The sequence below is a fragment of the Corythoichthys intestinalis genome, chromosome 21 (genome assembly GCF_030265065.1).
Source record: "Corythoichthys intestinalis isolate RoL2023-P3 chromosome 21, ASM3026506v1, whole genome shotgun sequence".
Classification (NCBI taxonomy): domain Eukaryota; kingdom Metazoa; phylum Chordata; class Actinopteri; order Syngnathiformes; family Syngnathidae; genus Corythoichthys; species Corythoichthys intestinalis.
The window spans coordinates 20,780,453-20,806,934 of NC_080415.1; the positions used below are offsets into that span (position 1 = coordinate 20,780,453).

Below are 26,482 nucleotides of genomic sequence, written 5' to 3' on the forward strand. Positions count from 1 at the left end.
CTAGTTTAATTTTACAGCAGCAGTATTTCCCAAGAGCCCGAGAGTCGAAAGAGAACGCCACAAAGGCTAGTTGCGAGATTGTTGAAATAATTAATTTAGGGCTGTCAAACGATTAAAGTTTTTAATCGAGTTAATCACAGCTTAAAAATTAATTCATCGTAATTAATCACAATTTAAACCATCTATAAAATATGCCATATTTTTCTGTAAATTATTGTTGGAAAGATAAGACACAAGATGGATTTGTACATTCAACATACTGTACATAAGTACTGTACTTGTTTATTATAACAATAAATCAACAAGATGGCATTAACATTAACATTCTGTTAAAGCGATCCATGGATAGAAAGACTTGTAGTTCTTAAAAGATAAATGTTAGTACAAGTTATAGAAATTTTATATTAAAACCCCTCTTAATGTTTTCGTTTTATTAAAATTTGTAAAATTTTCAATCAAAAAAAAAAATAGTAGCTCGCCATTGTTGATGTCAATAATTACACAATGCGCATGGTGCTGAAACCCATAAAATCAGTCGCACCCAAGCGCCAGCAGAGGGTGACAAAACACCAAAAAACACACGTAACAAGTGGACATGACACTGCTGTCATTTAATCTGTTTGAGCGGGGCATGTGCGTTAATTGAGTCAAATATTTTAACGTGATTAATGAAAAAAATTAATTACCACCCGCGATAATTTTGACAGCCCTAAATTATTTTTTTCTTTTAAATAAAGCAAATGTGACACACAGAATGGCTTGCTAAAATATGCTGAAATATATTGTTCTACGTAAAGGCTAAGGTCGGCCCTCCACATTTTTACCACACCCAATCTGGCCCCCTTTGCAAAAAGTTAGGACACCCCTGATTTAGAGGCTGTGGAAACAGACAGAAGAAATGGGCAACTGAGAGTTTCCATAAATTCCCTATGACGAACAAGGGACAATACAAACCGTGGATACTTGCTGCTGGCTACGTCATAAACACACCAGTGGAAAAAATATCACTGAAATATCACTCGCTCATTGACTCGCGCTAGTTTAGCCCTGAAACTAACAAATAACTAACTAACTGCAGGGAATTTGTTGAAATCAACTCCACCGACTAATTTAATGCCTACTAATTTAAGATTAAGCCTAATGTCAAAAATTCTGAACTTCCCCTTTAAATGAAGATGTGTATAGGTGAAAAAGTAAAAACAATGTAACCTGTAATGAAACTATTAACTGCTAATAAAATGTTGTGCTCTTCAATTGGACCTTATTACAAATATAAAAGAGGGTTTCAGTATGAATGTTCCAGTGTGAGAACAACCTGTGGATTGACCAGCTGCTGCCGGTTGTGCACAAGGCCCCAGGGAGCGACGCCCAGGGCCACCACCTTGTTCAAGGAAACAGACGAAGCTGCAGTAGCGTGATCCCTCACTGCCTCTCCAACGCACCTGCCAACCCCTTCGCGCAAGCCTGCAGTCAGGATCCAAGCTCCTAAAAGGACAAAAATAGGGTTTATTGGCCGACCAAATTAGGATTTGCAATATTGATGTCGATGCGGAGTACATAACCTCACTGTTGAGTTTAAATTTGATTGCAACTACGGTTCTATTAATCCTTGAAAACACCACCCACAAGCTGTCAGCAGGGATGAACACTAATAATAATGAATAATGATTTATTGTCTTTAAGTAATTTCTTAAAAAGTTGTGATTTTGGATATGTGACACTGATGCATGAAAGTATGTGGTGTCACTGTTTTCGCATTACAAAAATAAATCTGTACATCATGTGCAAATAGAATCCATGTCACGTTTATTAGACTGAAAAAAAATCAATTATGTGCAAGGTTAACGTTATCTTTGATCTGAGGCACTCTGTGAGGAAACCTGGCAGGAATGACCTCAGATGATGGAAGAACACTGTGTGCTACCTGCAATTGGCCAACTAGTCAGGAAAGAAAAGGCCCATTGTCATTCCAAATTTAGGTTAACACCCCCAAAGAGCCCCTAAGTTTATGGCCACTACCTTGTTTTTCCATGCGCTAGAACTATTCACATGATCTTTTCAAAATACTGAGCGATGAGTCATAAATATAGACGTGTCCCTTACTTCCTTAGTTCGCAGAATGTTTTTACCTGTGCTTTGTGAGGCTTTGACCAGACCCTGCCTGAGAACTTCCCGCACCCACGTCTTCACTTTGGTCCTGCCCTCGCCGCCCACTACGGACACCACAAGGTTGGGAGCGGGCAGCCCCCAGTGAGTCGTCATCAGGGTGTATACCATAGACGGCGGTGTGTCCCATGAAAGCCGCAAAAACTGCATTCACCATGTTGGGATGTGGGACGGTTACATGATTAGTGCGGTGGTTTTCCAACTCTGATCAATGCACCCTAGCTTCTGGATCAGCAAAATAATTTGTAAACATAGGCGGAGTTTGACTTTTGGGGCGGGGGGGGACAACAGGTTGATGACCCCAAAACGCTGTGTCAGCAATAAAATTAACTTACAAGAATATTTATAATAATAAGTTGACAATGAACGTTTTTTGTTTCCCATCATTCTTGAGGGGAATTCTAAATCAGGCTGCTTAGGCAATACTTTTTGCCAAGATCGTCATCCATTGAATTTGGTACGCCCACTTGTGTCGTGCCAAAGTAGTTACCCCAGTCAAAAATTGTATCCCCTGGGCAGAGCCATATCGAGGTATATTTGTCTTTATTATTCAATCAAAAAAAGTTGCTTCAATAAAAATAAAAAGTTGCTTCAATCAAAATATATATTTTGAACCAAAAAAGTCGCTTCAATAATTTTTTTTTTTTAATGTGTTTGAATGCAAAAATAAATTTGAAACTTAAAAAACTCAAAAAGGAAAAAAAATGCACGTGAAAGCTATTTTTCTTTGATTATTTTTTTTTTTTTGATTGAAGTTTTTGTTTTTTAATTGAAGCAACTTTTTGATTGAAGTAATGTTGATTGGTGTTTGGGCCACATGGCTAGGACATTTTTCTCTTTATTATTCAATCAAAAAATAAGTTGCTTCAAAAAATATATAGATTTTCAAAAAGAAAAATCACTTCAATCAAAAATAGAAACATTTCAATCATAGAAAAAAGTTTTTGAATGCGAAAACATATTTCAGATTGAAAAATGTGCATTTGAACACTTAATAATAATTAATTATTTGATTATTATTATTAATAAATAATTAATAAAAAAATATTTGTTTCTAAATCAGTCAATCCCCAAAAAAGTTGCTTCAATCAAAAAACATTTTCAATCAAAGGGAAAAAAATCTTTTATTTTTTTTTTTTATTCTCTATTATATATATATATATATATATTTTTTTTTTTTTCAATTATAAGCAAAGCAAATGACTGTCCAAGGTGCTCGAAAAATAATTTCGACACATTATAAAAATGTTTTTTTGTGTATTTCATTCATTTTTGTTGCAGTTTTATTGCTTTACAACTTTTATATAAATATATAGGAAAGTCAATTAGATGCAATGACATTTTTAGGCCCCCCCCCCCCCAATATCCGCTTATGTTTGTAAATTGTGCAAAGTGCCAAATGAGACATTTTAATTGTGGGTGAGAGTGATTGAAAATGACCCACGTAGCTGTGCCTCTTGCTGGCGCCTGCGAACTGCAACTCTCCGAAGGCATCGGTCGGGTACTCAGAAGAGTGCTGGGCACTGTCCCAGTGATTGACAATGGCTGTGCTGAAATAGTCGCCAAGAGCTACAGAGGCATGGGTGTCTCTCGTATCACCACATTGGCACAATGCACCATTACTAAGAGAAATTGAGAAATTAAATATCAATTAAAAATATGGCGATGCACAGATATTAACTTCGCAATACCTGAAAGAATCTTCCACAAACGTAGTGCAAATTCTTTTCTTGAAAATTTTTGGGATCCAGCTCTGGAAAATATATTCAACACAATTTATGATTAGGAGTGGAAACCTCTTGTTACCTCACGATACAATACGATTTGCGATACAAAGCTCACGATAACGATGATCTGATGATATGGGGATACAACGATTATCGATACATTTGTAGAATATCCTAGAGTAATTTTCTGACCAACAACTAATTAACAGAAAAACAAGTTTCTGCTGTGAATTGGAATGAGTTTATCACTAGTAGACGTCCAATCCGTTTGAAATGGGAAGGTGGCAGCGAATGAACGATTCGCTGCCATCCCTCCCACTTCAAACGGATTGAACGTCTATGGCCGTCAGTGGCAGCCAATGCCAGGCAATGAGATAATTTTGGGCCATATAAGGTCATTTATCTGTTGATGTTCAGTTACTTCCTGTTGATATTGGAGTATTTTATGGGAATCACCCAAATGAATAGGCAGTGACTCAAACTAAACATGAAATGACCTATAAATGCCCTAAAATGAACCGCAAGTGACCTGTAAATGCCCTGAAAACCCCCAGTCTAAATGGATTGGGCGTCGTGCACCGTCAATGCAGCCTTAGAGTTAACTGAGACACTATTATGGTGGAAGATTTTGGTAGCAACTTGTTGATTCCTTTTTATGTATTTTTTTAGACATTGACACCTTTTTAAAACGATATCTCGATTCTTGGGAGGAGCATATCGATAACCTTTTGGGTTACAAAGTATCCCGATATATCACCATTTTGATATTTTGTCACACCCCTATTTATGTTTTACACTGTGACCAAACATTAAATTCTGTGGATGATGGAGATGGAAACTCAAACTTTGACAAGTTGGCTTTAGCTCATAGAAAGTGCCTGCTATTACACCAGTGAGGCATGCAGTGTTTAAACACTTGCTTGTGACTTATTGCAAGGGGCTGCAGTTTGCCCCAGTGTGTGTATGTGGAAATAGTGTGAAAGCTTAATATGTGTGAGGATCAAAATCATTATTAACTGCAGAAATGCCTCTTTTTGGCTGAAAATTTTGCGGATATTGCATTGTGGTTGCCACTTCCGTTTCTCACCTCACAAGTTGCAGATTCAGGGAAGATATCAGACAGTATATAAATAAACAACAACCTGAGTGTGTGTTTCTACAGGTACTGTATGTAGGCTAAAAGGTATGAGAGAAATATATGAGTGATGAACTTTAGTTATGTAGGCCTACAGGACAGTGCAAATTTCGATTATTGTCGTTGTATTTAATTTCGTTGTATATAATAAAATGAGTTATTATTTTCATTACAACTATTATCATTATTAATCGCGTTCAAAACCTTTCGACATTTTTGAACATGCAGCAACAAGTAGTACACAGAAGGTCACGTTCCATTTAGTTGTATCAGCAAGTCTAACCGAGCGACAGCGATACACTCCGGTTGAGCAACTAGTCTGTCAAAGCAATTTGGAACGCAGCCGCTGTCTGTATACACTGTTCATCTTACTTTGAAGTTTGAACTGATGAACACACTGTCAACTTTTTCCACTTATTTCGAAACTGTAGACCACTCAGAGCGGCTCATTCCATGTTTGACGTCTTAAAAGGAAAGCCTCACACACCATTTGAGGTAGTTGTCAGGTTGAACAGCCCAAAAAAAAAAAAACACCTTTGTTACTTGCAAATTCCGATAGCCGCTATTATGCTAGCACGTAGACTATCTGCTAACTTCCGCCGTAATCTTCTTTTAATTGCCCCATAAACATGATTAGCGCAAAACTTCATCATTTAGAAGTACGTTGGAGATAAACCAGCGTCTACCCGAATGCATTTACAACGGAATTACCCTTCTGTTTGATAAGGAAGGCTTAACTGTATAAGTTAGACAATTACATGAGTGCTAGCAGAAGCGTGAACGCGCGTCATTGTGACTCATTTTAGGTCTGAAAACTTTCACAACTTCCCCTTCTCTCACAACAATCACAAGACGTTTTTCCTCTCACCTGGTCCTTCTCAGATTTGCTGTTTTTGTGTCCGGCGTCTGCCGCGTCCCCAGTGTCTCTCATGCTTTCTTTTTTTCCCCTCCCTCGATTCAGAGGCAGATGACAGGAAAAACTATCAACTCTGGGTTTTTTCTAACCATTATCCACTGACTATTTCCCCTTCCGATGTCATTACAGTTTTCATAAGTCAATGCAGCCGGTTACCGAGGAAGGAAGGTGCAGAGCGAGCAAAGCACACAGGTGAGGGTGTGGTGGGAAGAAGCAAATGCAGTATTGTGCCTCCTCCAAAACCACCCACAGCCATACAAATGTCACACCTGGTGCTGGATTTTGAGGAGCTTAGTTTATTACAGAACACTTTTGGTGTTGGTTTATTTGTCAAGCACTCTCCAGAGAGTGTCTTGGATCAAAATTTTATGGCTAAATGCTGCCAAATGATATAAAACAGCAGGAACACTGTTGCACTAGAACTGTGCCGATTACCCATTTTAAGGTATACCATGGTATGAAAATGTCACAGTTTCAAAACCGCAAAAATTTTCCTTCATACCGTCCCTATGGTATTAGCTATTTTTTATGTCCCAAAAATACATGGAGAAATCCCTGGCTTGCAGCTCCCAAGTCTCAACCCTCCCCCACCGGTTGTTGCTCAGTGTCAGTGAGTCAGCTGTGCTACACGATGGCTGAAGAAGGTGAAACTCCTGAACTTTTTTTCCCCCATTGAAGAAAACGAAATCACTGGTATGGGAATACTTTGGCTATAGAAAAGTTACAGACGACCGCAGCTTAGAGGAGGAAGGCCAACTAAATTGTAAAACGTGGCTGCCAAGGAGGCAAAACCTCCAATATGTTTTCGCATTTATACAAAATTAAAGGTTAGTAAACACTATCATGAATGTTTCCCACCAGCTACGAGAGTTAACTCCAGCGTGTTTAGTGTGTCTAGCGGTGGTAAAACGTGGTGTTTTTTCCTCTCTGGCAACTGTCTGTGTTGAGAAAGCGAGTGTGTGTGTAATGTAAACATGATACAAGTCGTACACATGTACTTTTTATGGAAAATAATTCAATTATTTTTGTTGTGAAGTTAATAATGAGCTGTGGCCTTGGGTTTCAGCTCACCTAAAGGACTGCTTTTATTTTAATTTTATTTTGAATATTTCAGTTTTGTAATTTTTCAGATTTATTTGAACTTAATATTATACTTATGTTCCAATTTGCTAATATGTTTTGAAAAATAAAAATCCTGTTCAATGGAATGTTTTTTATTTTTTTAACCCAGTTATCTAAAAGCAACATATTTTAGAACTGTAATTGCAATACCGTGAAACCGTGATATTTTGGCTTAAGGTTATCATACCGTCAGAATCTCATACCGTGTAAAAATATCACACTGCCTCACTTTGTAAAATCACACACAACTGAGTTTTAGTTTTGACATGAATTTAATTAGAATATAAATATATTACTGTAAAGACAATTAAATAATATAGAATTTCTTTGGAAGGATGACTAAAATACAGTTGCAAAAAGCATACATATGAAGTAAGTACCAGTCAATGAGAAAAACAAAATGTTTTGAACATAACAGAGGCATTTGGTATGGCTTTCATCCAACGTGTGTCTATCTGCCGTAACCCTGTGGGTCGTTTGCCTTATGGGATTTGTCTTTTCCACTTGTTTTGCTGATGTGGTATAAAGTGTTGGCCAAGTTTTGGACATGGCAAGTTCCCAGCTTGCATCCTGCCTGGGCTGCACGCCTTGGACGTAGGAGTCTTGCGCGCAAGCTGTTGGAAAGGGGAAAGTAATCATAAATATAAGTAAAATGAAGAGTAATCAAAAATTAAAATAATCATATTTCAAATGGATTGCACATCTACATTGAAAATAACAGAAAATTTGTGCAGTTAACAAGAACATACAATTTAGACCACTGTGTGAGCACAAATATATCTGAATAAACAGCTAAAGTGATAAATGTTTGGCGGGAATTTTCTTACATGTGAGTAGAACATGAACCAGCTTGTTACATAGAACTGTAAACATAACATCACTGTAATGATGACGTAGGAGTACTACTGTGCGCCTGCAGCTACTATATGTGTAATAGCGGCGCTTCTCTTTTTTTACATTTAGTTCCTGCAGGAAAAATACTTGCCTGTCGCTTAGGTCGCCCATGAGCTAACTATTATTTCATAAAATTAAAATGCGGTATTAAAATATTAATAAGGCACTTAAATTTAAGCAATCTAAAATCTAAATTACTCCAATAATTCAATTAAAATGTATTGCACATACAGTGGGGAGAACAAGTATTTGATACACTGCCAATGGGTTTTCCCATTGTGAGTGTATCAAATACTTGTTCTCCCCACTGTAAATGTATCAAAACAAACAAAAAGTCCTGAAAGATTAAATCCAAATATATTTTATCCTCACAAGCAAAAAATAGTTCTGTATTTAATTTCCCCCCAGATTTAAACAATGTAATATTAAGATCAGTTTTAACATTTAGTGTTTCTCATGTACCATTAGATATAGCCTGCGTACCACAAATGGTACGAGTACATCACTTTGGAAATCACTGAACTATAATACCAACAACATTGCGTCTTGTTTTGTTTATTAATGTACCTGCGTTTGATTGCATCCATGTCCAGGTGTAGGTCCTTTGAGCGAAAAGGGACAATCTTCAGCAATGGAGCATGCTGCTCCTGTGCTTGCTCGGACCTTTCCAACCCTGATCCTTCACCAATGTCCACTAGGAGGGGGATATCTTTGTCTGACCTGTTGTTCCGAAAGAATGAGGTACCGATTAGAGCCAAATATATAATAAAGCATGTCAAGCGCGTAGGTACATTTTTAGTTACCTAAGAGTGTGTTTAAGTGGTGAAGCAGCTGTCAAAGGTACAATCAGAAGCAGTAGAACAGCTATCTCCATACCGCACTGTTCTATGGTAGAGGAACACTTGAGTAAAGTGATGCTGGAGAAGGATTTTACAAAAGTTTTCAGCGAGATAAAGCTTACCACCAAGAAAATAGGAAAATCCGCCGTTGCTTTTGAAGTGAACCATCAATCCACAGGTGTTGTTGTTGTCGCTTTGTGATTGTCAAGTTGGAAAGTCTCATACTTTCGGCCCTTTTATAGGGCGAAGGGGTGTGTCCGGAGTGTAGTCACGGTAACCCCAGATCAACTCCCATGCTCGTAATGCTTTCACATTCGAGGGTGTTACTTGCTAATTTATTGCATGGGTAATTGTAAACAACCTTTTCAGTAAAAGCCAAAGCATGTGATGATAAAGTGACCTTGTACCTTGTTTGATGTTTACATTGAATCTAAAGCCCCCCCCGCCCCGTCCCCCGTCCTGTGAACCCCACATACATCTCTCCCTCCCCCCTTTTCCTCCACATCCTCCTCCATCCCGCCACTCTCCGTCCACTTGCTGCTGAGCAATTGTTTCACAAATCTTTCTTTCTTTTCCATCACCTGCAGGAAGTGCGGACGGGCCCAAAATAACGCTGATTCTCCTGCTGGCTTTTCTTTATCGCCTCATTTTTCCTGTGCCTTTTCCCCTTGAGTCACATTCACCATCAGCATGTTTATTCCTGAAATGTCCTTCGCTCCCACTAATCCCCACACACAGTGTGAAGAAAAACAACCTCTTGATCTCAAACACCTTTGTCAAACCTGAAATTTATAGCGTTACAGCGTGTTTCCTGCTATAACGGGGTTTGCCTAGCTGTAAATTTCCTCTTTTTTTTTCCCTTTTCTTCTTGACCAATTGGCTTTGAAACTGCGTTGTACTAGTATATTTGCCACCTGCCAAAAAGGTTTTCCCTGTTCACGAGCATCGGATTAAGGACATACAATGTTGAGCTGAGCGATTTGAAGATTGTGATTGAAGATCGGGGGGAAGAATTAGCTCAATCTCAGTATTTAGCTGTATCATATTTAATCAATGATATAGAAGTGCAGATACAAATTGACTAGCTTGGCAGATTTTGAACAATCCCTCGAAAAACAGTCAATTGTTGATGTTTTTTAGACAGTTTAGTACACTCCAGGTGAGGTCATCCTTAAAAATCTTATAAGAATAAAATAGTAGTAAAAACATATTTATAAACACTTTATTTCCATCTACGTATGTACAGTATGTACACTTACACACACACACACACGCACGTATCATATAACATTGCGACATTGAATGTAAAGTACGTACTATTTATACATTATTTCATGTATGTTACTTAGAGTAATATTTATCAATATTTTATTTACATGTTTAAAACTATTCTTTAATGTTCTAACAATAACATGTATTTATAGGGTTTTATATACACTTAATGATGTCATCAATACACCCAAATAAATGTATGTTAAAAATGGATGGAGGGTGAAACGACAATTCAGTTCTGGTCCCCATTAACAGTGATATGTGAGGGATTACAAAAAAAAAGCAACAACATAAAGAACAACTTTAAAGAATTGTGAAAAGAAGCAAGATTGGACGAGATGGGTGGGTGGGTGTATTGCGGTCCATTTTTTGGCCAGATCACCCAACCCTACTTCAAACCATTGAAACAAGATGCAGGCCCAATTTGACGGACCCAATTGAAATGTCTATAATGACTTTGGCATCCATGGTAACAGTTCTTTCCCGACAGGATCAAAGAACAGATTGAAATTGGGGAATTGGGAAAAACTAATGAACAGCTCTGTCGTCCACTGATAGCAGGCCTGAAGTTAACAATCCTTGTTGTCTTAATTGAGAGGAATCAGAGAACTCAGAGTTCATTGTCTTAACACTATAATCCCAGCCATAGAGTTCATAATGTATTGACGGGACATGGGGCGCGGGGCCGATAAATAGCGGGCCTACATTGTTGGCGAGGCTGTCAAAGCTGACCGAGTGGAGTCTCAGACAAAGAGCTTTTATCGTTGAAAATTCTTGTGAATAAATGCTTAAATCCCTGAATTTTTTAGAGATACGGATGTACAACAGTCTCGATTCTTGGTTAAAAGCAAAAAAACGTGCACTTAGCATTTATTTTACATAAATATGTTGAAGTACAATTCTAATCTGTTAGTAAATGTAGCTAGCGGCCACCTTATGTAATCAGAATTTTTCAGGTGAAAATTCTTGTGAATAAATGCTGAAATCCCTGAAATCTTTATAGATATGGACGTAAAACAGTCTCTATTTGTGGTTAAAAGCAAATAAAACGTGCACTTAGCATTTATTTTACGTAAATATTGCCAACTATGATGCCAATGCAGTAGCGGCTAATTTCTCCCATTAATTTTTTTCACAACATTTCAAAATGTATGCATGGTACAAGAAATATAATAATTACATTGAATCCTCAAACAAATCATTCCTGAGACAATCCTTCCTGTTTGTATGCGGTACAGCTTTCGTACTTTTTCAACAGAAATCCGGCGTTAGATCGCTGCGTGCGTGTGTTTGTTAATAGCTTCTCTTGATGAGGGCGGCCCCCTACTTGAATGCGAGGCACAGTACATGACCAATCTGACCCGTCAATACCATTATGAAGTCTATGCCTCAGCAGATTGTTATTCATAATATAATAATTTTACACAAAATTCCAAAAATGGGCCGGACAAAAGTATTGGCACCCTTTGAAAAATCATGTGATGCTTCTCTAATTTGTGTAATTAACAGGACCTGTTACTTACCTGTGGCACATAACAGATGGTGGATATAACTTTATCACACTTGCAGCCAGTTAAAATTGATTCAAGTTGATTCAACCGCTGTCCTGTGTCCTTGTGTGTACCACATTGAGCATTGAGAAAAGAAAGAAGACCAAAGCGAAGCAAAATTGTGTGGAAGTATGGACAATCTAAAGGCTACAAGTCCATCTCTAAAGACCTAAATGTTCCTGTGTCTACACAGCGTCTACGCAGCGTCATCAATACGTGTACACGCCATGGCCCTGTGGCTAACCTCCCTAGATGTGGACAAAAAAGAAAAATTGACGAGAGATTTCAACGAAAGATTTTGCGGATGTTGGCTAAAGAACCTCAACTAACATCCAAACAAGTTCAAGCTGTCCTGCAGTCCGAGGGTACACCAGTGTCAACCCGTACTATCCATCGGCATCTGAATAAAAAGGGACTTTATGGTAGGATACCCAGGAAGACCCCACATCTGACCCAGAGACATAAAAAGCCAGGCTACAGTTTGCCAAAATTTACCTGAGAAAGCCAAAAATGTTTTGGAAGAATGTTCCCTCGTCAGATGAGACAAAAGTAGAGCTTTTTGGGGAAAGGCATCAACATAGAGTTTACAGGAAATAAACAAGGCCTTCAAAGAAAAGAACACGGTCCCCACAGTCAAATATGGCGGAGGTTCCCTGATGTTTTGGGGTTGCTTTTCTGCCTCTGGCACTGGACTGCTTGACCGTGTGCATGGCATTATGAAGTCGGAAGACCACCAACAAATTTTCCAGGCTAACGTAGGGTCTGGTGTGAGAAAGCTGAGTCTCCCTCAGAGGTCATGGGTCTTCCAGCAGGACAATGACCCAAAGCACACTTCAGAAAGCACTACAAAATGGTTTGAGAGAAAGCACTGGAGACTTTTAAGTGGCCATCAATGCGTCCAGACCTGAATCCCATAGAACACCTATGGAGAGATCTGAAAATGGCAGTTTGGAGACTACACCCTTCAAATTTCAGAGACTTGGAGCAGTTGGCCAAAGAAGAATGGTCTAAAATTCCAGCAGAGCATTGTAAGAAACTCATTGATGGATACCGGAAGCGGTTGTTCGCAGTTAAAGGTTGTGCTACCAAGTATTAGGGTGAGGGTGCCAATACTTTTGTCTGGCCCATTTTTTGAGTTTTGTGTTAAGTAATAATGATTTTTTCCCCCCTGTATTTATGATGATCAAAAACTACACTTAAGATTGTTGATGGTTTGCATGGAGGTCAGTGTTTAATCAGTTGAAGTAGTAGCAGCCCTTCTGTAACATGGTTTTTCAAGAATAGATCGTGTTTTGAGAACCTTACTGTGGCTATCGCTTATTTTACTATGTAATTAAGCTCTTCGAACTTGTGCCAAAGTTATGGGCAGAAAAGCATCTTGGCAGTTTCGTATTTACCGAAACCTTACAGAAGCACCTCGTAAGAAAACAATCCCCTATTTCTTTCTATTATTCTATTAAATTGGAAGATGTCCAGTAGTTTCCAATTACCACACTAATTTTCTCTCTGCCTCTTTTCATCTCTCTAGTGCACAACTTCCCTTCGGGGAGCTATTGTTTACCTCCACTGTGGAGCATCTGGTCTGTGTGTCGTCATTGCACTGAGTCATCACTCCATCATAAGGCTGCATAATAAACTAACGCGTGATTAAGAAGGGGTTACGTCTGACTGTTATGAATACTCTCATTTCCCTTTCTACACATAATGACACATTAGTGCGAGAGAAAAGGAGTACGTGCCTAAAACAAGCAAACCTTTTCAGCTGACCAACCGCTGAACCAAAGCTTATTTGCGAAACAAGCAATTTACACATATTTGACAAGATCAATGCATGCTGCAATCGATTGAGTTCAATTAGGTCAGTCTAGAAATTTGAGATGTTCCCATCCAGACATGGAGTGTAACTTTGGAAGACATATGATAAAATACACAATACATCATAAAAAACAGGAAATTCCCTGTTTCCACTTAAGGTTACTGACCTATGGAGCCTGAGCACGCGTTATGGTTTAGCCACTGACCTATATTCCCACCAACAACTCGCTTAGTGATCACTGATTGGTGTTGAGATTCCATTATTATTATAGAGTAGTAGTGCTGCAACGATTAATCGATTAACTCGAGTAATTCGATTAGAAAAAAGATTCGAATCAAATTTTGCTGCTTCAAGTATTTGTTTAAATGAAGTGGAGTTGTAATCGTTTGTTTTGAAAGTGTTTGCGTTAATTTTATTGATATGGGTGGATACACTGCCCTCTAGTGGCAACAGTGAGTATGACATAACTCATTTCACATGGCTGCATCCAGCTGCTCCCTGTTAAGACCAACATAAGCTAGATTTTTGTTTGAGCTAATGAGAGAATATGTGTCTGAATCATTTGTCAAGAGAATTGTAAAAATAAAAAAATAAAACTGTTAGCATTTTATAGCATTTAAGCTAGCGGAATTTTGCTGTATAAGTTAGCCAATTGTTCTTCTGTTGTACTTATAACCTTATTTATTATTTTTTTATACCATTTGAGGCTCAGCTCAGGTATTTTAAATTTTTATGTTTCTTATCCAATTACTCGATTATTCGAACTTATTAGTTCATCGATTAATCAACTACTAAAATAATCGATAGCTGCAGCTCTGTACAGTAGAACAAATAATATTCACCCTCAGATCCCTTCACCATACATTTAATGCATTTGTGCGTGTGTAGTTTGTAGTTTTGCCTGTGCTTGCGTCGTCAATCAGATATTTGACACAAGCAGTGGTTGAAAAAAATGTACTTTTCCTTTAATCAAACTCGTGGCCCAGGGACCAGATTCGTCCGGCCATGTGATTTTGTGTGGCCTGCTAAAGTAAATGATCTGCATCGACATTATGTTTCTGGCTAAAATAATAACTAAAATGTGAGTCTGTCCTCTCTAATTGACCTGGTTACCAGTATGTACTCCACGTCCTGCTTGATATTAGATGGGAATGGGCTTCCGATCGCAGCGTATAAGGACAACCTGTGTAGAGATTGTGCGGATGGATGCACCCGGAAACACAAAAAGCCATATTATGTAAGTCAGGTAGATTAACGTCTTGAAATCTTTTTTTTTTTTTCATTCGTAGAGTTCACATGAGATTTATAGCGTCCTCTGTGTTATGAAAGTTGGTCACAATGTTCCATTAAATCAAATCTTAGCAGTATTTTTGAGGAACTCATACATCAGTGACAATGTTTGTTTCAAAGGTGCCCAAGGGTCAAACGTCCCTTTTTAACTTTGACTTGTTGATCACCTTCCTCAAGTGTCTAGTTCATTTTCAAGAAATATACGTTGGAAGCACTTAGTGAGGACCCTTCTTCCCCTCTTTCCCATTTCTCCCTGACGTAGTGCACATCCTGTTGTTGTGTGACTCCAGTCGCCAGTTGGACACTTGAGAGCCTCTTGGCCCTGTTTCCTTTATACCCACTGGGCACAGGAGTAAGCATCCTGCCAGGAAAGCCTGTCATTCTCATTTATGATATTATCTTTTCACAGGTTTCATGGCAATTTTAGGAGCTCTCAGGGTACCTTCGTGAGCACTCGTGTAAACATCCGCATTTCATCGGAAAGCATTTGAAAATGACCTGTAATATTCTTAGTAATCATGGAAAAGTTTTATTCCTCTCGCTTAGTTTTTGTTTTTTTCATATGTCATTAAATAATGGTTTGATTTGATTTTCTTATTGTAAATCATCAAATACCAATATATTAGTAACATTTATACTTTTACATTTTATACATGTTTTTTCCCATTAAATGATTAGTATATTCTTGATACCATATTTTTCCGACTCTAAGGTACATGAGGCGCACTGAATTTTAAGGCACATTAATGCATTAGTACACTTAATTTGTCTTTTTTTATTTTAATTTGTAACATTTTTTAAATTTATTTATATTCTACTTGAGTAAATAAACTAAACTGTTAATTACTATTACTAAAGAACTAATTAAACTACTTAAACTACTACTACTTTCAACTAATTCAATTATAAAATGATTTATTGATAAATAAATATCCTATGCTGTACTGTAACTCTGTAAGTCGTAATACTTAAAAATATATATAGGTTCAAAGTCATGAAGCAAAACCAGAATTCATACATAAAGTGCAATGAATTAAAAGGCGCACTGTCAATTTTGGAGGGGAAATAATAATAACTTTTAAGTGTACCTTATTGTCCAAAAAACGCTGCAATCAAGTTAATTTGAAATGTAAGTAGGCCATTACAGCCGTTTTCTTAATTATGAACCAATTTTTTAAAGGGTAGAATTATCCAAAACCATTCAGGAATAATCGTGGCTCGTTATTTATCAGTTACTGGTAACTTCGCAGGTGCGTCCTTAAATGGTCCTGAAACTGAGAAACTGTTACCCCATATTGTGAAAATAGTGCCATCTAGTGGAAATTAACATACATACATACATACAAAAACAGCGGTAAAGCACTAGGATACATTCTAGACAGGCCAACAGCCAGTCAATGTGATCAATGTGCATAGGGACAATACCTAGGGACATAACACCACCAACTTTTCATAATGCTCACATTGTCCCCACCAACTTTTAAGCAACCCTATTTGAATTATATAATGACTTCAGTTATGTAGGAAATTTAGATTGTGTTCTCATACGTTGCAAGAATAGATTCGACCCTACCATTATTAAGTGAATTATTTTCATTATGTTCAGACTCATACTTACCCCTTTTCACTTGCTGAAAGTGCCGGTCCATTTTTTCCCGCCTCAAATACACGTTTGATTGGCTGATAACTAGAACACACAAACACGCACGCTCACACAGCTCCGACAAAAATACATGTCAACATGCCGCCTTCTTCGAAAACGAGGGGTATGAGATTTTTTTTTTGTCCAGCCGCAGCAGCAGCCACTGTAAGTAATGTAAAAAGATGTCAATGTTGTGGAAGAGGGGAATACGCCACCAATTTTGCTACTGAAAGTCGGACCCGCATAGGGTTAGCATAACATGAAACTGTGTAAACTTGCTAACCTGCAAAACTCGTGTAGAGAGCAGCTTCAAGATAATTGTCCTCCGGTACTGTATGTATTTTCTACTTTTAATGTTAATTCAACTGTGCATTTAGTGCATTTATTCATTAATTAAAAAGTATTTGTTTTATTTTCTACATCATTTATTTCAAAATAATTTTTATTTGCAGACATTTTAACACCCCCGCCCAAAAAAAAAAAAAAAAAAAACAACAACAACACACACAAACACAACAACTGTAATTTTCCTTTATGTGAAGCAAGGGGGATTTCCCCCATTATTTCCTTTGAAAATAAGAATTTTACATTTTTTAATTTTTACGTAGGAAACACATCAACATATTCGTGAGAAAGGTAGCCTTGACCCCCGTTCACCCAATCTGTTTGGTCTTATTGATGTCCCGTCCCAAGCAAAAAGTGTATATGCAGGTTATGCTGTTACTAATTTGAGACCAAACCTATACCCTTGGTGCACATAAAAATTATATCACACCTAAGGATAGTTAAGTGTTAAGATTTCATTAAACTAAACATATGAACACCATACAGTCTATCACAAAAGTGAGTACACCCCTCGCATTTCTGCAGATATTTGAGTATATCTTTTCATGGGACAACACTGACAAAATGACACTTTGACACAATGAAAAGTAGTCTGTGAGCAACTTATATAATAGAGTTAATTTATTTTCCCCTCAAAATACCTCAAAATATAGCCATTAATGTCTAAACCCCTGGCGACAAAAGTGAGTACACCCCTTTGAAAAAACATACATTCCTAAATGTCCAAATTGAGTACTGCTTGTCATTTTCGCTCCAAAATGTCATGTGACTCGTTACAGGAGGGCTGTCAGCATTGTTGCAGAGATTGAAGAGGTGGGGGGTCAGCCTGTTAGTGCTCAGACCATATGCCGCACTCTACATCAAATTGGTGTGCATGGCTGTCACCCCAGGAGGAAGCCTCTTCTGAAGACGGTACACAAGAAAGCCCGCAAACAGTTTGCTGAAGACATGTCAACAAAGCATATGGATTACTGGAACCATGTCCTATGGTCTGATGAGACGAACGGGCTGTCTTGTAGAATATGCTAACTAGAACACTGTGCCCGTTTACAATGTTTTGAGATGGAATCTTTTCTGAAAATGATTTTTCACATTTTGTATCAGTTGTAGCAATATTATGCAACAGAGGCAGGTTATTTGTGATTTTTAGCCATTGTTTTGATTAGTAATATTTCAATGAAAGCTTTTAAATAAGAAAGTACAGGAGGTAGGGAGCTGTTCAAGGCTTGAAAAACCTAGAAAAGGTTACATGGTCATCACAGAGATATAAACTGGGAGTCCATTAGTGGATTATAAACTCTGTGGCCCCTTCATCTCTCTTGGATTAACAGGAGAGAAAGTGGGAACGAGGGAGAGAGAGAGTGGGGAAGTGGAGTGCAACTGGAATTGAGCAGAACCTGTCAGAACTCATGCACTCTTCGTATACGTAGACGAAGCAACATTGGATCTTCTGAAGTCGTGACAACACACCGATATAATATCACCTAGTTGCTACGGAAAACTAATCAAGGTAGGTTTAAGCAAACTCCATATGCATTATGTGGATGTGTTTTTGCATTCATATTCATACAGAACGTATTGTGTGGTCTTTAATTTTGACTAAATGTGCACTTAAATGTCATATTAAAGTTCTTTTGTTTCATATTGAGCTCACATCACAGCGATTCATCAATCCATTAATGCATAATCTCCACCTCTCACTTTGATTATTGTGTAACTTCCATTTTAATTATTGGTGTGCGCGTGCAGGAAACATGGTCGTAGACATTGAGGGGATTATCCGGTGCATCAGGCACGGGGATGTGAGCAGCGTTCATACCCAGCTGCAGGAATTCAACACTGAGGTAATATTAACACGAATACACTGATTTTACAGCATGTACAATGATGACTGCGTGTGGCTGTGTTCCAACAGTACGCCCAGTGTTTCTTCTTTGACGCAGAGGAGAGAGACAGGAGGAAAGTAAGCATCTTTTACAATACACTAAACCTCGCTTCCGTTCAAGAGTAGCCCCCCTTCCATCTCTTTCCTGTACGTCATACAGCCAGCCACTTTCTTCAACTACCCTTCCTCAGATCTCCTACAGTCCATCTCTGATTAGTATTTCTGCTGTATCAGTCGTCCCTGATCCTCTCTGTTTGCATGCTCAAGCAGATTGCGCCCCGACACTGATAATCTTTTAGACATTCTCCAGTCACTCGCAGCCTCTTAGCAGCATCTAGTGTGGATATCTCTGTTTGATTGGTGTATTGATACTGTTTTCTTTGTCCTTTGGCTACTTCTTTGTTCACGTCAATGTGGCTGCACACCTTAAGCAAAGAAAACTGGAAGAGGTATACGGATGTTAGTTACAAATGTTTACACCAGATATTTCCAACTATAGTTCTGTGAGAGACCATTGATGTTCTTTTAAAAATGGTCCATGTACACTGAATTGCACTGAAAATTAATTTTTACAGTACTACACATATCTAAATGCCAGACAACGACATCAATATGGCAAAAAATATGGCACAAGGTCTACCTGTTGCCATTCAGACAACAGAACTACCGGGTTTTTTAATTACATCATATTACCAGAATATACTTTAAATTTACCTGAAATACGTCTTTTTCCTGTACTTCATGTAAAAATGCCTATTGTTTACATAATAATATTCAGTTGTTATGTTTCCTTGTTTCGACAGTTTAGGAAGAATAAAGTAAGGGACAGCACGGAATCTGACTCTGACTATGATGTGAATGACCAGGAAGACCGAGGTCTACTCCTCAGACAGGTTTGGACCCTATCCTGCACATCTTCGATGTTAATTAGGCCTGTGTGATAAATCAATTTCATTAATTAATTCAAGTTTTCTATTGTAAAATATTAAAATAATTAATAAATTTGAGGTTTTTTTTTGTTGTTGTTTTGAAAAAGAAAAAGAAAATCAGAGTTTTTCCTTAGATTATTCCGTGAGAATATACGCAATATACTGCAACTGCCTGTCTTATTAGTTTAAACCATAACGATACCATAAAAATCACAAAACACTTCTATACCTTATAAATTAAGTGCAGTACTGAAAAAAAGAAGTGTTTTGGTTGGTATTTACTGTATTCATGTATTTGTCTTTAGAGCTTGGCAGCAGTTCTGGTGCGGTTCATAAGAACAGAAGTTCCATGTCATCTGCTGCGAGTCACTCTACGCACCCTACGGATCCTCTCAAGAGACAAGAGGGTCCTAGGACCTTTGGTGACCGATGATGCTCTCCTCACTCTTGCCAAAGCAGCAGGGCTGACCACAAACGAGACCAACGACAATGCTGTCACCAACTCTGACTCGGATTTCTACGACAACATCATCTCTTCTCTCACTGAAGATATCAAAATACCGCCACGTTGCGGCGACGCAGACGATGACTCCAACCAAGACCGCTCGACCTTTGAGGACGACGCCAGGAGTGAAGCTTGTAGTGATCCAGACAGCATCAGCTTGCCCGGCAGCCACCGGCCCAGCATTGATGCCACGCACAGAGGCAGCATCCATCATAAGGAGCTGGAGCGAGGGAGGAAGGACCGCCGAGAGAGCAAAATGGAGGATGATTATGAAGAGGATGGATCATCTGGGGATGAGGTGCAGAGGAAGGAGGCTTTGAAGGTGTTGTGTAATTTAGTGTACAACAGCACATGGGCGCAAGAAAGGTTTAGCGCCCTCAGGTGGGAGTCTTTCTTCACAATTATTTATATTTATGGAGAGAGATGTCATACTGCCAATGTTTTTGTTTGTTTCAGGCTCATATGCGGCCTTAGAGAGCGTCTCTCCTCCAGCATCAGTTGCTCACCTCCCTCTAGTGTTCAGTTTTATGAATTACGACTCACCTTTCTCGTCACTGCGCTACGACCTGAGCTTAGCACTCAACTTCAGCAGGTGACTAAAACTTGGTCTTGTTTCAGTGCAGTTGACACATATATAAATTGCTGGCCTAATGTATTGACACCTCTGCAATTCTGTCAGATATTGCTGAATTTCTCCCAAAAAATGATTGCAATTACAAATGCTTTGGTAGTAATATCTTCATTTATTTTGCTTGCGATGAAAAAACACAAAAGGGAATGAAAAATATATATAAATCATTATAATTTTACACAAAACTCCCAAAATGGGCCAGACAAAAGTATTGGCACCTTCAGCCTAATACTTGGTAGCACAACCTTTAGACAAAATAACTGCGAACAACCGCTTCCAGTATCCAGTAACTGGAATTTTAAACTATTCTTCTTTGGCCAACTGCTCCAGGTCTCTGTGATTTTAAGGATGCCTTCTCCAAGCTGCCATTTTCAGATCTTTCCACAGGTGTTCTACTGGATTCAGGTCTAGACTCATTGCTGGCCACTTTAGAAGTCTCCAGTGCTTTCTCTCAAACCATTTTCTAGTGCTTTTTGAAGTGTGTTTTGGGTCATTGTCCTGCTGGAAGACCCATGACCTCAGAGAGAGACCCATCTTTCTCACACTGGGCCCTACATTATACTGCAAAATTTGTTGGTAGTCTTCAGACTTCATAATGCCATGCACACGGTCACACAGTCCAGTGCCAGAGGTAGCAAAGCAACCCCAAAACCTCAGGGAACGTCCGCCATGTTTGACTGTGTGAACCGTGTTCTTTTTTTTTGAACGCCTTGTTTTTTCCTGTAAACTCTATGTTGATGCCTTTTCCCAAAAAGCTCTACTTTTGTCTCATCTGACCAGAGAACATTTTTCCAAAACGTTTTTGGCTTTTTCAGCTAAGTTTCAGCAAACTCCAGCCTGGGTTTTTTATGTCTCTGGGTCAGAAGTGGGGTCTTTCTGGGTATACTACCATAGGGTCCCTTTTCATTCAGATGCCAACGGAAAGTACGGGTTGACACTGTTGTACCCTCGGACTGCAAGACAGCTTGAACTTGTTTTGATGTTAGTCGAGGTTCTTTATCCACCATCCGCACAGTGTTTCGTTGAAATCTCTCGTCAATTTTTCTTATCCGTCCACATCTAGGGAGGTTAGCTACAGTGCCATGGGCTTTACACTTATTGATGACACTGCGCACAGTAGACACAGGAACGTTCAGGTCTTTGGAGATGGACTTGTAGCCTTGAGATTGCCCATGCTTCTTCACAATTTTGCTTCTCAAGTCCTCAGACAGTTCTTTGGTCTTTTTTCTTTTCTCAATGCTCAATGCCGTGCACACAAGGACACAGGACAGAGGTTGAGTCCACTTTAATCCATTTTAACTGGCTGCAAGTTGGGATTTAATTATTGCCACCACGTGTTATGTGCCACAGGTAAATAACAGTGCTGTTAATTACACAAATTAGACAAGCATCACATGATTTTTCAAAGGGTGCCAATACCTTTGTCTGGCCTACTTTTGTAGTTTTGTGTAAAATGATAATGATTTTTTTTTCCCGTTCTGTTTTGTGTTTTTTCATTGCAAGCAGTATACATGAAGATGAAGATATTACTACCAAAGCATTTGTAATTGCAACAATTTTCTGGGAGAAATTTAGCATTATCAGACAGAATTGCAGGGGTGTCGGCCAATGCATTTGAACTGGGAGAAGCAATCCCTCCCAGTTCAAATGGTTTTGACGTCTAATGCCGTCAATGGAAGCTAATGAGTTACTGAAGGATCTATTTTTTGTGTCCCAAATGTAGGAAGCAGGTGTCTCCATACTCTCAGCAGCTTTAGAAGGCTGCTTGGAAGTGCAGTGGAAGGAGCAGTATGAGTGCACGTTGGACCCCATGGCGCCCCCTATTTCTCTGGAGGCCTCTCAGCGCATCATTGAGATCCTCAAAATCCTTTTCAATGTCACGCACAGATCCCACAGGGAGGCACCTACTGAAGTGAGTTGGAAAATTTATATTCGGATTTAATGTGATAAAAAGTAGTGGTTAAATGTTCAGAACACATTAATTTTAAGAAAAGAAGTTGCTAAATTATTTCACTGCAGTGAAATAGAAGTACCATACCATGTTATTGACAGTTATGCAAGGATTTAACATTTTAAAAAATCTCATGAAATGTAAATACTCAAGTAAAATTCACATAAGTACACTAAGTATTTCTAATTCATATTCTTGCCACTGTTCTCATAATCAACTCATCAGTTTGTTGGTATTCTTCAGTCTGATGCAGCTCTTTACCGCCACCTAGTAGCAATCCTGCGACTGTGCATGTTGCGAAAGTGCGAGATTCCTGAGGACACAGATGAACTGCAAGGGTGAACTCTTTTTTTCCTCTCTTCTTTTCTCTCAATAAACAACATTCACAAGACTACTGTTGTTATAAACATGCTCAAGGAAATATGTGTATTTTTTTTTTTTTCAATTAAAATGTTTTATTTTACATACACATGAAATTTTTAGTTCACCAATGAAATGAAAATGTTTTTTGTTGTTGTGAAATAAATAAAAAAATAGTAAAACAAACTATTTTATGACTACATTTATCACTTTTATTCATTCTACTAAATACAAATGAATGCACAGGTTTGACAATGTTTCATGCCTCTATACTTATTAAAGTAATTACATGTGACATACTTTTATTTGAAGCCCGACATCTAGTTTTTTTTCTTCTTTCTTTTTGCACAGCCACACAGTCAACCTCTTGTCAGCGCTGCCTCTTCAGTGTTTGGATGTTCTCCTGATGGTGCCACTGGAGCCTGACTCAGAGCAGTGCCATGGTGTCAACATGGCCTGCGTCCATAACTTGTTGCTATTCATGGAGAGACGCCTGGAATCGGTAATTAAGTGTAGAACATAGTCGCACTTGGTCAATAACTTGACAGTACCGATCTTCTTCTCAGGGGGATAGAGTCAAAGAGAAACTGACGCCAATCCTCAATTTGCTCACAGAGAGCTGTAGGGCACACAAGGAAACACGCCACTACATCAGGGAATATGTATAAAGCCACACAAAATCATGGCAACAGTAACCAAATACAACTACTTTGACTAATTAACTTAACCTTCGCAGATTTTGCCTCCTCTGAGGGATGTTTCCCAGAGGCCGGAGGAAGGCTGCACTGTGAAGAGTCGCCTGATTCGACTCATGACTCACCTGGACACGGACCTCAAACACTGCGCCGCTGACCTCATTTTTGTTCTCTGCAAGGAAAATGGTAACTAAGACAATGTTTATCTGCAATAATTAAACAACAGTAGCTTTTAAAATAGAAGTGCCTGAAGAAACGTCTTAAATTTGTAAAATGGCTTTACAAATCGAATTTAAAATTTTGTAAACGAAGTGGTGGGAATTTGTTAAATGTTTTCAAGTTGAGAATATAAAAATCTATAGCATGAGATTGATAATTCTCCATGTGTCCCATTCTAATGTAATGAGCTGAACATTTTGAAATTGTGATGTTTAAATGGGTGGGCAAATGTGGAAGATGGTAAAGTTAAGTATCTGTTTAATAGGGAATGTTACAATCAAAATGTGGGAAATTTTGAGTAAGGTATTAATTTAAAGAATGTGGAAAAACAAGGTGAAAACGTAAAATATCTGCATTAATTTGGGAATGCCGAGATGGAACAAATCTGACAAATTTGCGAAATTAGAATGAGTACATTTTCTCCAAGGATGTCCCAGATGAGCTAAGTAGTTTGCTATTGAAATGGAAAGATCAGTATTAAATGTGTTGAAAAATGTGGAACGCCACCACTACCCTCCAACAATTTTGAGAATAACATCTTCAACTTTTTTCTTCTAGTCCGACGTTTCGTCAAGTACACGGGCTATGGCAACGCGGCAGGGCTCTTGGCCACTAGGGGCCTTTTGGGTGGCTCAACGTCCAGAACCACCTGCAGCGAGACCCTCTACTCCAGTGATTCGGACTCAGATACCGAAGAATACCGTCAGGTTAAAGACCGAGTCAACCCGGTGACGGGGCGAGTGGAAGCGGAGCTGCCGGACCCTATGGAGGGTATGACAGAGGAGGAGAAAGAGGAGGAGGCCAAGCGGCTTATTCGGATCTTCAACAAGATGTCCAGGTCTGTGTGCAGTGTAGTTATCCCAACACCATTCATTTATTTACTTAGGAAATCATCTTAAATGATTACAGGGATAACATTATTCAGCCAATGGGAGTGGACGCAGACGGGAAGCTGGTCCCGATGGCAGGACTACGCGAGGACTGCCTCATTGAAGAGTCGACATCTGACAACGATATGGATCAAGTTGACAAGAATCAATGAAGTCTATTTTCTCCCTTAAATATTATTTTATTGTAGTGAGTCTCAAACTGTGCGAGCTGTTGCCGAGAGTGTCTGTTAAGTGGTTGTGATGTACCAGTACATAAACCTGACATCCCTATAGACCCTACTCACATGACGTAACTACCACGCCTCCGCGCCATATTGTCTGTCAGCTCGTCAGGTTTAAGCATTACCGCTACGTAAATTCCTCCTATTATGGCGTGTTTTTCTGCTCGTTAACATTAATAATGAAAATGGTGAAGGCGTGTGTGGCGGTTGGTTGCAATAACAGAGAAGATAGACGGAGAGACTTGAAGTTCTACCGTATTCCGAGAGACCCGGAGAGGAGAGCGAGATGGACTGCTGCAATTCAACGAGAAAACTGGGCACCAAACGATCACCACAGACTGTGTAGTACTCATTTTATACCTGGTAAGATGCATTTAATATATATTTAGAGGGTTTTCACACGAGGGTCGCACGGGGTAATGTTGCTTAGAGTGCTGCTCTTAAAAGTTTTTCAAACTTTTGTGAGAATAGGCTGATTTTGTGTGGACAAGATAGTTGTAGATATCAGGGTAGCAGATGTTAGGCAGAGAGGGCGAAGACAGCGGGTCGAAAAATATCGATTTAGGCATCAAATATGGATCTGGCGAATGGATAGACTGAAGCTTTTCCACATAACGTCTTTTATGCAACACATCCAATGAGTTTACAGCGTCTGAAAGCACCGGGGCTTCCATGAATTGCACTATAAATTGCACGACAAATTGAAACCATTGAGAATACGGATAAACACTGACGAACAATATGGCGGCCGGATACAGTGATACGTCATTCTGTGACTTTGGTGAGTAGGGTCTATATCCCTATAAATAAGTTGGGAGATCAAGCGGCGTATTAGCACAGGGTTTAAGTCCTAGCAATTAAAGAAACTTCACGCTTTCAGTCATCGCGGATTTTTTTTCAATTAAAAAATATACATACAGATGAGCTGTCCCGACCAGCCTCATGCTCGCTCCCTCCCTCTTCATGCTCTTTGTTCGTCAGCCCGTGCACTGGAGTTGCTCATTAAAAGTTAACGATGTTTTTTGGTTTGAGCTTTCCAGAGCCGCAGACTTCAAAGCGCCGCATGCATCAATCATCGTTTAACTTGTTGAAGATTTGCTGTGGCAACTCATTGTGTGTAAGGGAGCAGTTTGAGTGGACTCACTCAATGAAGCATTTAATAAAGCCAAGCATTTTTCTTTTTTTTTCTTCTCTTTATTCATGTTTAAAAATAAATCAGTGGGACACTAACATGTTTAAAACTTATTATAATTATCTCTTTTCAATGCTTACTCTGAATATATAGATTGAACACACCCAAAAAAATATACTTTATGGGTGGGGGGGTCTAGTGCTACTTCCTGGTTTTTCACTTATCACAGCGGGTTCTGGTCCTCATTAACCGCGAAAAACGAGGGATCACTGTACTGTATTCTTGTATAGAAAATATCCATGTCTTATTACGACACTTTTTTTTTTCTCATCCAGACTCAACATTTTCAT

At 38.8% G+C, this 26,482-nt stretch overlaps 2 protein-coding genes across 4 annotated transcripts in view; one reads left to right on the forward strand and one right to left on the reverse strand.

Moving 5' to 3' along the window:
• Positions 1 to 6,203, reverse strand: part of LOC130909242 (transient receptor potential cation channel subfamily M member 4-like) — a 38,509-nt gene extending 32,306 nt beyond the window's left edge. The window contains exons 1-5 of the mRNA XM_057825469.1: positions 5,897 to 6,203; positions 3,858 to 3,919; positions 3,611 to 3,788; positions 2,130 to 2,310; positions 1,316 to 1,485 (exon numbers count right to left, since the gene is read on the reverse strand). Coding sequence (XP_057681452.1) covers positions 1,316 to 1,485; positions 2,130 to 2,310; positions 3,611 to 3,788; positions 3,858 to 3,919; positions 5,897 to 5,959 — 654 coding nt within the window. The 5' untranslated portion in view covers positions 5,960 to 6,203. The remainder of the gene's footprint in view (positions 1 to 1,315; positions 1,486 to 2,129; positions 2,311 to 3,610; positions 3,789 to 3,857; positions 3,920 to 5,896) is intronic.
• Positions 5,386 to 26,182, forward strand: si:dkey-94f20.4 (synembryn-A). Of its 3 annotated transcripts, XM_057825470.1 has the most exons (17): positions 5,386 to 5,523; positions 6,074 to 6,136; positions 8,554 to 8,701; positions 13,150 to 18,224; positions 18,464 to 18,558; positions 18,630 to 18,677; positions 19,031 to 19,048; positions 19,403 to 19,492; positions 19,834 to 20,414; positions 20,490 to 20,625; positions 22,388 to 22,576; positions 22,859 to 22,953; positions 23,327 to 23,477; positions 23,542 to 23,637; positions 23,712 to 23,856; positions 24,448 to 24,727; positions 24,799 to 26,182. In XM_057825470.1, the coding sequence occupies exons 5-17, from the start codon at positions 18,469 to 18,471 to the stop codon at positions 24,929 to 24,931; spliced, it is 2,052 nt and encodes a 683-aa protein (XP_057681453.1). In that variant the 5' UTR covers positions 5,386 to 5,523; positions 6,074 to 6,136; positions 8,554 to 8,701; positions 13,150 to 18,224; positions 18,464 to 18,468; the 3' UTR covers positions 24,932 to 26,182. The 3 variants fall into 3 exon arrangements, with proteins under 3 accessions (XP_057681453.1, XP_057681456.1, XP_057681455.1); XM_057825472.1 differs by lacking the exons at positions 5,386 to 5,523; positions 6,074 to 6,136; positions 8,554 to 8,701 and having other exon boundaries at positions 12,417 to 17,626; positions 18,046 to 18,224; XM_057825473.1 differs by lacking the exons at positions 5,386 to 5,523; positions 6,074 to 6,136; positions 8,554 to 8,701; positions 19,031 to 19,048 and having other exon boundaries at positions 12,416 to 18,224.
• Positions 26,183 to 26,482: the final 300 nt, after the last annotated feature.